Source organism: Protopterus annectens, chromosome 12.part0 (genome assembly GCF_019279795.1).
Source record: "Protopterus annectens isolate FY-2018-M chromosome 12.part0, PAN1.0, whole genome shotgun sequence".
Lineage (NCBI taxonomy): Eukaryota > Metazoa > Chordata > Ceratodontiformes > Protopteridae > Protopterus > Protopterus annectens.
This window is the reverse complement of record NC_056746.1, coordinates 97,611,907-97,625,406: the sequence shown is the minus strand read 5'-3', so window position 1 is coordinate 97,625,406 and position 13,500 is coordinate 97,611,907. Positions and strand designations below refer to the sequence as shown.

The window sequence follows — 13,500 nt, the reverse complement described above, 5'->3', positions numbered from 1 at the left end:
AAGGGCATTTGGCCTAGTACTCATCTATGAAATTATGAATCCACTGAGTACAGGGATAAAGCCTCCAGTTTGTCTTTCTAGTTCAGATATTTTGGGCCCGTGACCTTTTTGGCACAAAACTTCTAGGGTCTTTCTGAATGCTTTATTTGCTTAGTAAGGTACAACCCAAATGGAGCATTACACTCAAGGATGGGTCTATTTATTGAGGAGTACAAGTAGGTGAGGCTTCTTTTGATCTAGAAGAAATACCTTTTAGTATAATCTGTGCAAGGTAAAAAGATGTACTAAGCACCTTTGCATTGTGAAGGTCAAATGCCAGAGACCCGACTACCTACGTGCACAGGTCTCTCACAACCTTTTCAATTTTAAATGGTGCGTTATCCATGTTACAGGCTTGAACCCGGGGGGGAGTGTTTACCAAATGCTACAATGTTGCACTTTTTGGCACTGAACTTCAGTTTATTTTTACTTCACCAGCTACCAAAAGGTGTAAGCTTATGCTGAAATGCACACATCCCAGAGGAGGACTTGATGACAACTCCCAGCCTACAGTCACCTGTAAACTTTGCTTTCCAAAGATCCTAATTTAATAAGTGGAAATCTGAGAAGGAGATGCCAAACTGCAGATGTCCCAAAACATATCCCAGTTCAGCACTTTTTCCTTAGGAAATCCCATGCTCTTGTACCCTGAACTGGCATACAATAACGATATTATATCTCAAATACATAAGCAAACTTAGGCCCCCTGAATCGATCAGTGCCCCCCCCAAATGCTGGCAAATACTCTCCTTACAATTTGACATATAACAGTGAGGATTTTACACCTACATTGTTACAGAGTAATATGAATCATGCACCCGTCTAACATACAGGGAATTCCAGAGATGAGGTCAGTCAGAAAAATCATGCAAGCAGATAGGGATGGCATGATGCTGTTTTTAACCTACTGAGGAGGACACACCTATATGGATCTATAAAAACACATCTACTTTCATCATATTTAACACTGGGAATCTTCCTCAGTGGGTCAATGGCTTAGATGAATCCCAAGCAGTAAATCACAAGTGCGGAAGGAGCCAGAGAGAAACAGAATGTCAAAGGTTAAGAATGCTAATTCCAATCACAAAGAAGAACCATCACACTTCGTGAATGTGTGTTCTGACAATTAAGTTGCCAAACAAATGTCCAGGAGTAAGCAATGGAAATGGTTATACCCCTTGTGAAGTGATCTTTGGCTGCAGCAGTTTCCAAAAAAGGGGTTTACTGCCCAATGGTAAAAATGAAAGCAGTCGGCAATCCACTTGCAATACATTAGAGTGGTGCATGATGGCTCTTGGTGCATGATGGCTCTTACAACATTAGAGTGGTGAATGATGGCACTTACAACATTAGAGTGGTGAATGATGGCACTTACATTAGAGTGGTGAATGATGGCACTTACAACATTAGAGTGGTGAATGATGGCACTTACAACATTAGAGTGGTGCATGATGGCTCTTACAACATTAGAGTGGTGAATGATGGCACTTACAACATTAGAGTGGTGCATGATGGCTCTTACAACATTAGAGTGGTGAATGATGGCTCTTACAACATTAGAGTGGTGAATGATGGCTCTTACAACATTAGAGTGGTGCATGACGGCTCTTACACCCTTAGAGTGGTGAATGATGGCTCTTACAACATTAGAGTGGTGCATGATGGCTCTTACAACATTAGAGTGGAGGAAACTAACAGTTGCTTGTCCTTCATCAACTCATCCATCCACTATAGGTATAACAGCTGATGCTGCATACCTGAGGTGTAAATGGGTCTCTATCCCCAGATTCTGCTCCAGCAAAGAAAACAGGAAAATGAATGAACCGCTTCTTGATCAATTCAGAAACCATCTTCAGGCAACAAATGTGGTTTATACTTGTGGAAGCCAAACCTATGTGACATATCTGACATGGTTCCTTACCCATGAGGATTACAGCTGTTAGGTCTCTGTTGTTTTTAATTTCTCCAAGTCTTTTGGGTTTCTAATACCATGATGGGAATGGACCCCATTCCTAAGTCAAAGTATGATTAAAGTTCATGAAATTAGAACCGTTTCACTCTTTGATGTCAGCCAAAAGTGCTCTTCTCAGCACCCGCAATGTGCCCAGTAAGGACTCCTGCAATTCATACGGGGTTACATGGATTGGTAACATATCTAAATACAATTGTAAATTCTTTTTTAAAAGACCCGTTGCTCCTACTACTATTGGAACTGTATGGGTACCTTTCTTCCACATGGCTCTCGTTTCTGCCTGCAGATCCAGGTATTTTATGACTTTGTGTCTCTCTGTACGCAAGACTGGTGATTACAATGATCAATGCTACTTTTGTCTTCTTGTCTTGGACCACTATATCTGTTTTTCTATCATCTATCTTTTGAACTGTTGGTAATGGGTGGATCTCATGTGATATAAACTTCACCATTTTCTATGTTTCTTTGCAGCTCATGTTTCCAGTGTTTTTCAACCACTTCAATACCATAATGTTTGCACAGTCTCCACTGCAAACGTCTCGCCACATTATTATGCCTTTTAGTATACAGTCCCTCTGCCATTAGTGCTTCACAACCAGCAACAAGGTGTGTGACTGTTTCTAATTCGGTTTTACAAAACCTACATATGTCTGTTTCTCCCACATGTTCAATGGACTTTGTAAACCAGCGTGTATGTAGCCCCACTATCTTGGGCTGCCAATATTAACCTTTCATTTCTTGGTTTGAATTCACCTCTCCTTAACCATTCCGGTGTCCGTTCTTGATCAACATGACGCTCTTCCAGAAGTTTTCTATACTTGCGACTATATTTATGTTTTTTCCACATTTCTTGCCTTCTCATCTGGTCCTTCACCTTATATTCTTTTGTTTTTTAGCACATTCAGTTGCTGCCTGGTTTTTATCCACTTCTGGTTTGATTTCCAAATGCTTCTGCTAAATTAAGCAAAGACGTCATCTTAGATTTATTCTCCTCATGTTTCAAAACTTTCACTACATTTGGATCTTGTGAGGTCAGTAAATATGATCTGATGAGCTATACAGTTTTAAATCATTGACAAAGAGAAGATAAGAAGTCATGAGAGTTTATTGTTTTCTAGGAGCCAAATTGTAGCCATGGCCTAAGCTGTTAAGTAAACAGTCCATAGAATAGCAGCAGACAAATAACTCCAAAGTATAAAAACAAAATAAAACGTTGTGTCAGTACAGAGTCAGCAGCTTTATTGAATCCAAAGCCAATAGTAAGTGCTTTCGTCTCTTCCCTTAGAGACTTCTTCAGACTATGGCTTTGTAAATACAAAACAAGAAGTTAAGTTCTCACCATAACGTTCAATGTATGTAGTCCATCTCGCCTCACATTCTTACCCGTGAGTTCGGAGCCGAATATCGGCTCCGACTCGGCCGATTTTACTAGCTCGAAGTCTTTCATTGGCTGGGCTAAGCAGGTATCCCATGGTACACTGCTCCATATCCCCAGATCTAGTTTGCTGCGAAACTCATTTGTACTCCATGCACACATCACATCCAGGTAAAGAATAAGCTAAGCAAGGGAACTCTGCAGATGACAACCTAACCTCCAAATCCTCCAGGCAGGGGAAAGGTGGGAGGGTAAGTAAGAATGTGAGGCGAGATGGACTACATACATTGAACATTAAGGTGAGTACATAACTTCTTGATGTTATGTAGTCCTATCTCGCCTACATTCTTACCCGTGGGACAGCGTCCCTAGCACCTACATCCTGGGTGGCTCATAGGAAAATACTCCTGAGAACTGTGGAGCCAAAGGAAGACCTGCCCCTGGAGACCACGTCCAATTTGTAATGAGAAACAAATGTGTGAGGAGAAGCCCAAGTAGCTGCAGCACATACATCATCCATTGACAATCTGGCTTGGTAGGCAGTGGATGTGGAAACACCCTGAGTAGAATAAGCCTTGACTGGAAATGGCAGATCTTTACCTCCTGCTTGATACATGAAAGAGATACAGCTAGATATCCATCTAGACAGTGTCAACTAGATATCCATCTAGACAGTGTGACCCTGGATACCGGGGAACCCATTCAGTTTTCCGAAAAGGAAACAAAATGTTGGTCCGACTTCCTGATATCTTTTGTTCAGTGTAGATAGAAGCGTAATTGTCTATGTACATCCAACTGGTGAAATCTAAATTCTGCCTTGTTGGAAAAGTGGGGAAAGAAAACAGGCAGCTCAATGGACTGATTTAGGTTAGAGACGGAAGCCACTTTAGGAAGGAACGAGGGGTTTGGTCTGAAAGAGACCCTGTCTTTATGGAATATTAAATATGGAGGTTTGATAGAGAGGACTTGAATTTCTGAAACTCGCCTTGCTGAAGTGATTGCTGTTAAGAAGGCTGTTTTCCAGGTCAAGAATTTCAATTCGCAGGTAGCTGCAGGCTCAAAAGGTGGTAAAGTAAGGGCTTGTAGAACAAAATTGAAATCCCAGGGCATGATAGGCTTGGACACCAGTGGACGGAGCAATAGAGTAGCTTTCAGGAACGCCTTGCATAGTCTATGCGCCATGAGACTAGGCTCATGTGCTACGTGGAAATTAGAGATCGCCGCCAGTTGAACTTTGATGGTGGCTGATGCGGAACCCTGATGGAAGAGCATGGACAAAAACTCCAGTACTGAATCGATTGGAGCTGTGTAAGGATCAATGCCTCTGGTATGTGCCCAGATAGAAAACCTTTTCCATTTACTAGAATAAATTTTCCTAGTGGATGGTTTATGAGAGGACGATAATATATGAACCACTTCCGGTGAAAAATTATGAAGTCTGACTAACGATGGAAGTTGAGTAGCCAGGCTGTCAACCGGAGGGTCATCAGGGAAGGATGGAACTGTCCCGACATATGTGTCAGTCAATCTGGTTGGGGTTCCAGAGTCAAGGAGTGTCCACAGTGAATTGCTGAAGAAAGGGGAACCAAACTTGGCGAGGTCAGTGTGGAGCAATCAGAATCATTCTGCTTCCCAAGGATTATGCTTTCTGAATCACCTCTGACAGCAAGGGAAACGGAGGTAAAGCATAAAGCAGGCCGGAGGGCCAATCGTGAACCAGAGCGTCCCTGGGTGACTCCCCCTGTAGGGGGATCAGCGTGAAGTAGTTGCTGCATTTCGCATTGAGTGGGCTGGCAAAAAGGTTGCAGTAAGGCTGACCCCATCTGCTGAAGATTCGCTCTGCAACCAGGCGATTCAGGGACCACTCGTAAGGCATCAGGATAGCTCTGCTTAGTCTGTCCGCAATAACGTTGGACTTCCCGGAATGTGCGTTGCCACCAGAAACCGTTGGGAAGTTGCTGCCCAATGCCACACTCGCATGGCCTCTCTGCACAGAGGGTAAGACCTGGTTCCCCCTTGCTTGTTTAGATACCACACTACTGACATGTTGTCTGAGTGTATCGCAATCATCCCTAAAGGAAGAACATTTTGAAGTGCCCGCAACGCAAGAAGCACTGCTCTCATCTCTAGGACATTTATATGCAGATGTATCTCGTGTTCTTGCCAAGTGCCTTGGACTGTCCTGCCAAGATAACGCCCCCCCCCCATCTGGGAGGCATCTGTGGTCACCGTGGCAACCGGGATGGGTGGAACGAAGGGCTTTCCCCGTCCAAATTGTTGGTGCATAGCCACCAACCGATGTCCTGCTTGCATCTGTCCGTGAGTAAGATGGGATGAGACAGTGTAAGTCTTTGGAAAGACCATTGAACAAAGAGGAGCCATTGGAGGATTCTCATGTGTAATCTTGCTAGGGGGACCAACGTGATTATTGCTGCCATGGTCCCTAGGAGCTGGAGAACCCATCTTGCCTTCGCTTGTCTCAGGGGCATCAGCATGTGTATCTGTTGTTGCAATACTCTGATCCTTTCCTGCGGTAAAAATGCTCACATTCGAATGGTGTCTAATTCTGCTCCTATAAAGGTGACACGCTGTAAGGGCAATAAGGCAGATTTTTCCCAATTTATTGTTATACCCAACTGGTGACACAGACTGATGGTAGCGTCCCTGGCTTGAACTAGTTGATGCCTGGTGGGAGCAGTAAGGAGCCAGTCGTCCAGATACGGAAACACCTGGAATCCTTGACGTCTCAAGTGAGCCATCACCACCGCCATACACTTGGTGAACACCCTTGGGGGCTGTGGTGAGACCAAAGGGCAGGGCTCGAAAATGGAAATGAGTGGCTCCCAGCCGGAAGCGTAGGTGACTCCTGGATGCTCTGTCCATCTTCACATGGTAGTAAGCATCCTGGAGGTCGATGGAGCACATCCATACCTCCTCTCCCAACAATGGGAGAATCGATTGTAGTGCGACTATACGGAACTTGGACTTGTGTAAGTAATTGTTCAGTTGGCCGAGATCTAGTATAGGTCTTAGGTCCCCTGTTCTTTTTGGCACCAAAAAGAATCTTGAGTAAGTCCCTAATTCGATTTGGTCTGAGGGTTTCACGCTGGATGGCTCCTTTTTCTAGCAGCAGTGAGACCTCTGAGGCTGCTTGATCCCTTTGACTGGATGGTACTTCTGGGATTTTTCTGATTGGTGGGGGTTCTGATGAGAATGGAATGAGATAACCTCCGGAAATTATCCGTAATACTCATCGGTCCTGGGTAATGCTTTCCCAGGCTTCCGGATATAAGGAAATTCGACCCCCAACTGGCTCCGGATAAGCGCAGTCGGGCACACCCTCAGGAACAAGAGTATGGAGAGCCACGAAAGGAATCGCGGTCTCCCAAATTGCGGGGGCCCCCTCTGCCTCTGGGGCGACGTCTCCCTGAATAACCCCCCCTCCCCTTCCTCAGGAGGGGGGTTCACCTTGTGCGGCAGGGAAAAACCTCTGTGATTTCTTGAATCACATCCCCCCCCCCCGACTGGGCCTTGGGATAAAGCCTAGAAGGGAGGGAAAAACAGACCCCTATGGCAGACAGGGTCTTTCCCTCTTGCTCTCACCTGGTGAGGGTGTGTTTCACTTTGGTCCCAAACAGGGAGGAACCATCAAAGGGGCCGTCAGTGAAGGAAGACTTGAAAGCCTCCACAAAGTGACACAGGCGCAGCCAGGCTTGCCTTCTAAGGGCGACCCCTGAGCTTGCTGCCCTACTCGCTCCCTCGGCTGCATACGAAATGAGCCGCAAGGATGAGTTAACAATGGAGTTGAGGGTAGAGACCTGGGCGTTAACCGTCTGAGCCACCGCCTCAGGTACGTTACACGCAAGAGTATCTCCTAACTCTTTGAGGAGATCTCTCTGGAGCAGAGTGAAGGTTGCTGACGAGAGGGTACAATTCCCGTACCGATCCATGGTCCTAGACTCCTTGTTAGGAGGATGGACGGATGAAGAAGACTTTGCTACTTCCTTCTGGGTGGCTGCTGCCACCACCATGGCATCTACAGGGACTCCTTTAGATAGAAACTCTTTGCCCTGGGGGGCGGAAAGAAACTTGTTGGGACGCCTGGACACGGGCTCCACAGAATTGGGGTTCTCCCACACTCTTCAACAAATGAGGTCAAGGAGTTCGTCGAAGGGTGGAGACACCCAGGAGGTGGAGGGTTGAGCACCAAAAGCCTTAAGGAATACTGACTCCTCCTCGGAAGGGGCTTTGGAAGGCCAGTCACCTCTTTGTTTCAGTATCTCCAGGATATCGGAGAAGGAAACATCATCAGAGGATGACTTGGGGGACCCCTCCGATTCCTCGAGGTCAGTATCAGAGGTAAGGGACTCATTTTGGGAGTCTATGTGCTTCCTCTTGCACGTTTTTCTTTCTGGGTGGCTCCTCAGGCACGAACTCTGGGGGACCCTCAGAAATTTGGGGACCACTCATGGGGGTATTCCTAGGCCCTGGTGCTCTGCTGTCCATGGATGGGTGGTGATCAGAAGCTCTCACCGGAGTTGTGGGGGACAGAGCGACCGACCCACCTGATGTAGCTGACGATCTGGCCAGCGCGGTCTGCATAGCCTCGAAGGCCGCCCCCCCCCCCCAAATCAGAGGAGCTACCAGTCTCCGAGGCCATGACGGGGGTCGGAGTTCCCCGAGCCGATGCACTGAGAGGAAGGCTCGGAACCGAAATAAGGCCTGAGATGTCCCCCTCGGGGCTGACCGAAGAATCCCGAGTCCCGAACCCCGATGCCGGCACCAATAGAGCCGAATGGGGCATCAGAGCCGGCCTAGAGACATCACGCGGCGCTGAACACCCCGGCTCCGAAGACAGAAATGCACTCAGAGGAGGAATGATCAAAGACGGGGTTGGGACGGGCTCCAGAGCAGACTGTGCCACAGCCAAAAACAATTTTGCCAAAACCGGTGACTGGAGGAGCCTCTGAACCACCCTATCAACATCCACATCCGAGAGAGTCCTGGAGGATTTGGAGGACAAGGATGGAGAATGCGATCTCCTCTCAGGAGAAGCTGGTCTGAGACTGGGCGATCGGCTCCTAGGAGGTTCCAATACAATTGGAGCCTACGCCAGTTCCGTCAATACCGATCCTTCCTGCGGCCCCGAGGACAGTGGAGCCGAGGAGGTCAATGCAATTTTAGATATTTTCTCCGGGGGCTCCGATGAAGCTGACGGAGCCGGAGATCTCTTTTTTGCCTTGCCAGATTTAGACTTACCAATGGAAGCAGAATCCATAGCCTCTTTAAAAGAGGGTTTTAATAGTCCCTTTAAGATTAGCTTATTCTTTCTCTCTTGGAGAACTCTTGGGCTAAACGCATGACAAAAGCTGCAGGATTCCTGCAGATGGATGGCTCCTAAGCAGTAGACACAAATAGAATGCCCATCGGTAATGGACATTTTGCAGCCACATTTCGAGCACTTTTTAAAACCGGAAGGTTTGTGCTCCTTGGTATCCTTAGACATATTAACTACCTCACAACTAAAAGCCAAGTCTGTAACAAAACACAGGCATTCACTCTATAAAAGCGGGAATGATGCTAGCAGTAACCAACACTAAACAGCGATCAAACCACACCAAAAACTAGCACACACTTGAACAAGGGATAGAAAACCACAAGGAAAGGGTAGTCGAAACCTCTAATTTAAACGGTTTGGACCTAACTCACACAGAAGGCAACAGAGAAGAACTAGGCCCTCTAACTGAAACGGGCCTAGCCCGAGGGAACAGTAAGAGGGATACCACACAACAACCACACAATCACAATTCTAAACTAGGCAAACTTAGATAATTTGAGACAAATCTAGGCAAATAGCTATGAAAATTGCTTTTGATAGGAATCAAAACTTTTCTTAGTCAAGAAAAAGAGGGTACTTAGCCACAGCCAAGCGAGACCACGTCCGAGCTACCCGAGCGGCAAACAAGATCTGGGGATATGGAGCAGTGCACCATGGGATACCTGCTTAGCCCAGCCAATGAAAGACTTTGAGCTAGTATAATTGGCAGAGTCGGAGCAGATATTCGACTCCGAACCCATGGGTAAGAATGTAGGTGAGACAGGACTACATAACATCATACAGTTATACTTAAATGGCTCATTAGTCAATTAACATCTTAAGAACACAGTATCATAAAAACATTTCACTATATTGCATAAATATATCTAAAACTAGATAGATAGGGTGTAAGTGCTTAATGACAGTAAGTCTTTTGGAATTGGGCCCACTGAGTTTTATCAACATTGGAAGTAAGGAGTAAGCCAATCGTCATATAATCCGCATACTTAAGTAGGCGGTGAGTAGCAGAAGTTGGTAAAAATGAAAAATAAAATGGTGAAAAGAATTTGGACCAAAAGTAATTTGGGGTACACCCAAAGAAACTGGGTAAAAATAGTACCCGGTCAAAGGTGGTACCTAACAGAAGGACTCCATTGTTTATTACCCAACCAGATGTGGACCACCTGATAAGGACAAACTTTACTGGTATCTAGGTCCATCATAAAGCAGGCTGTCAAAAGCCTTGGCAAGATCTAACTACATAACTGCCATACCAAAGGAGAGCTCTAAAGCAGCACTGATTGGTTAAAAAAAGTCATACAGGTTACAGTTGAATTGTTCTCAATGAAATAAAGCTGATTCAGATCATTAAGAGACTGCATTCACTTTTTTTCAGCACACTATTTAAATATTTTTGCAAGCACTTTCTAAGCATGGATATCAAACTAATATGGCAACATCTGGTTAACTATTCAAGAAGAACCATCTTAAGTAATGACACAATACTGTTAGTTTCCATTGTGGACAAACATCACCATACTGTACTACAAAATTACACAAAAGAAAGAATAGACTATCCTTTATGTTATTAATAAAGCAATCAGACATATTGTCCAGTCCTGTAATAAAAATGTGGTTTTTTTAGAGACCGACTGTCACAGAGTGTCCTCTGTAATAAGGGCAGTCTGAAAATGATGCCTAACCAGGGCAAACACGACAAGCTTCTCCTATGGACCCCAAATCCTAATACATCCAAAGGCATATCCATCATGTCCATCAAAACCTGTTCAGATGTGCTGTGGCAGGAAGGGTACAATGCTCCTCCCCCATGGAGATGCTTCATCCAGTATCGGATATACATCACATTAATGCGTTTAAAATGGCAGGAGGGGTACAATGCTCCTCCCCACATGGAGATGCTTCATCCAGTAACAGATATGTCACATTAATGCGTTTAAGATGAAAAAACACCATCCCCTCTGAAACCAGAAGGAAGTTAGAGTAGATCCCCATCTGTCTTCAAAATAATGGACAAAATTTCTTGCTCCCTTCAACAGTACAGTCTGGCCCTATTCTAAGAGATTTGCCAGAATTATTTGGGCTGATAGCAGAGCTCTTTCTGGGAGATGGCCAAAAAAAGTTTAAGACATACTTCATCATGCCCACCTCAAGAACCCATTAGTCGTTGATGATGACTGTTCAGGACAGGAAAAGCTTGGAAAACACCTCAAACAGCCCAGACCACAGCCAAGATGACTGCATTTATGCCAGTGGTGTTACTGCTTCACTGACTTATGTAGCAAATAAGGGGGAAAGTTAGTTGATGCTTCAAGACCTTTAGTGATCTGTAAGGAAGTAACTTCCATTCTTGGGGTTGGAGGGCTTGGATGAGAAAGACTGTAGATGGGGAATTCTTAATAGGTCTACAGAGTGATGGTGACTTGCTTTCTCCTCGAGATGTCATCCACCAAGTCCCAAGATCTTGGCCGAAGGCAAACTCCTCCTTGAAATGAAAATCTAGAATGTTATTTCTAAGCTCATCCTTCAAGGAGAATAACCTCAGTCAAGCTGTGCTGTGCAGGCATATCCTTGAGCTTGGGGGCCTTGTTACAACGTACCCTTAAGCCTGGGGGCAAGTTACTTTGTACCCTCAAGCCTGGGGGGGGCATAAGTTATCACACATGCTTGAGCCTAGGAGTCTAGTCACAGTGTCAGCACAATCAGAACTGTAGCAGGCAACACGAAAATCTGCTCAAGAAGCTGCAACAGAATCAATCATGTCTACCTCAAGCCCAAGTGCAGGAAGAGAAAAAAAATGTTCCCAAGCCCAGTCCCCTAGGAAAAACTGGAATGTGCATAAGTGACATGAAAAGATGAGTTGTTGAATTCCCAAAATGGTACAGGAGTACATCTCTTGCCAGTATTTATAGCAGAACAATGTACTGGGAAACATTGCACAGTAAAACTATGAATCGGTTAAGTTGACGAAGCACATGATGATGAAATTCCTGTTGGGCACAAAAGGTTCCTCAGCCTCAAAAGCCCCAGACTAAGGCTGGGTGACTCTACAGATGTCTCTTTGGGATCTAGCAAGCTGGCTCTGGTTTCCAGCAAATTGACTAGGGATTAAGCAACTCCTATACCCTAGAACACACCCAATATGGGAAACAGGAGTAGATGTCTTCCTGGATCTCGGATGTCTCCCAGTACAGAGTGGGCACAGCTTCAAGCTTTCACTAATCAAAGATGAACTACGCATTAACAGAGAGCAAAAGGCTGTTTTTGCCTAAGGGCCTCATCCCTTGTAACTGTGGTGTTTCTGAAGTCTGGCACTGGAAGATGAATCCTCTGTGGGCACAGTGGTTGAACTACTGGCACTTGGGGCACTGCTTTATATTGTACTCCTCATGAAGGCAGTATAAACAATGTCAGTGATGGCAGTCACTACTATTCTGACAGTTACAGGGAAAATGTGTAGATGTACTTCTAAGTATCAAATGCAGAAACTTTTCACCATTACGTACCAGTACCACGATCGAAACTCTAATCTGCAGAAAAAAAAAAACAATGAACCCAGGAGCTGGGTGTGCTTATGTAAGAGGTATGTACCCTCATGGTGTGTGCCTATGTAAGAGGCAAGTATCCTCATGGGGTGTGCTTATGTAAGAGGTAAGTATCCTCATGGGATGTGCCAACACCATAAAGTGACTAGAGTACAGGATAAACCCAATTAATGTCCCACAAATGAGGTTCACCAGTGTGAGATCTACACAGAATCATGTTGCATTTTTATGACAGCACGGATTTATTCCTGACAGCATGAAACATTTTCCATCACTTACCTTGGCACAACTGGCAAACATGTGCCCTTTCCTGAAAACGTCTAAGGCAAGGACAGTTTCTAAGGAGGAAAGCAGAAAATAAAAAGGTAAAAACATGGCCATACTCCAAACAATGTGAAAAAACAAGCAGGTAACAGTGACCCATAATGTTTTACAAGAAACTTTCATGCACCAGTCATAAGTCCTGGACAACATGAACCTCAAAACCTACAAGGTCAGTTGCATTGGTGATAATGTCCTCTTGTACCACATATAATGTAAACAAAATACATGCAACTTTGGGCACCTTTTTTGTTCTTGATGCATTTTGCCCCCCCCCCCCCCCGCTGGTCATCAAACTTCCCCAATCAGGCTCAAACTAATTTTTTGGAGCCTTTGGGGGGGGGGGGTTGGGGAGTTGTTGTCATTTAGGCAGCCATGAGTGGTGCATCCCGCCAATTTTAGCCTCTTTCTCTGGGTGGGAGGAACATGCAACCCACACTACCACAAAAGCCATAATGCCTTCTCTAGAGTAAGTGCATGATCCTGTCCACCTGATTAATGAATGCTACTGTCATTCAGTTACTTAATGTGTCACATGCATGCCCCAGAGCCTGCAACTGGCTCCACTCCCTCTTCTCCCAAGGGGGCATACCCATGTCAACTTGGTCAAGCACCTGAGCCACACATTAAACACGGGTCACCTGGGCCACAGTCACAGCTTTAGCCCTCTTTGCCACCAGGCCGGCTTCTGGGTGCCATCTTCTTGATCACAAACCTGATGGTTGAATGCCAATGATTTGGTCCCACACTTCGAAAGAACCCTTTTGTTGAATATGTATACTATCTAATTACACATTCGTCAAGTGTATGCACAAGTAGTGCCTTGGAGAATGTGTCTTATGTGGTGCCTTATCACTTATAAGGCACATTTCAGGATTTGCATGAAGGTACAATCGTAAAGGTAGGTATGTAT

The 13,500-nt window shown here is 45.2% G+C and overlaps 1 protein-coding gene across 1 annotated transcript in view; it reads right to left on the bottom strand.

Moving 5' to 3' along the window:
- TBL3 (transducin beta like 3) overlaps positions 1 to 13,500 on the bottom strand; it is an 825,158-nt gene that overhangs the window by 352,227 nt on the left and 459,431 nt on the right. The window contains exon 12 of the mRNA XM_044089118.1: positions 12,546 to 12,604. Within this exon, the coding sequence (XP_043945053.1) occupies positions 12,546 to 12,604 (59 nt within the window). The remainder of the gene's footprint in view (positions 1 to 12,545; positions 12,605 to 13,500) is intronic.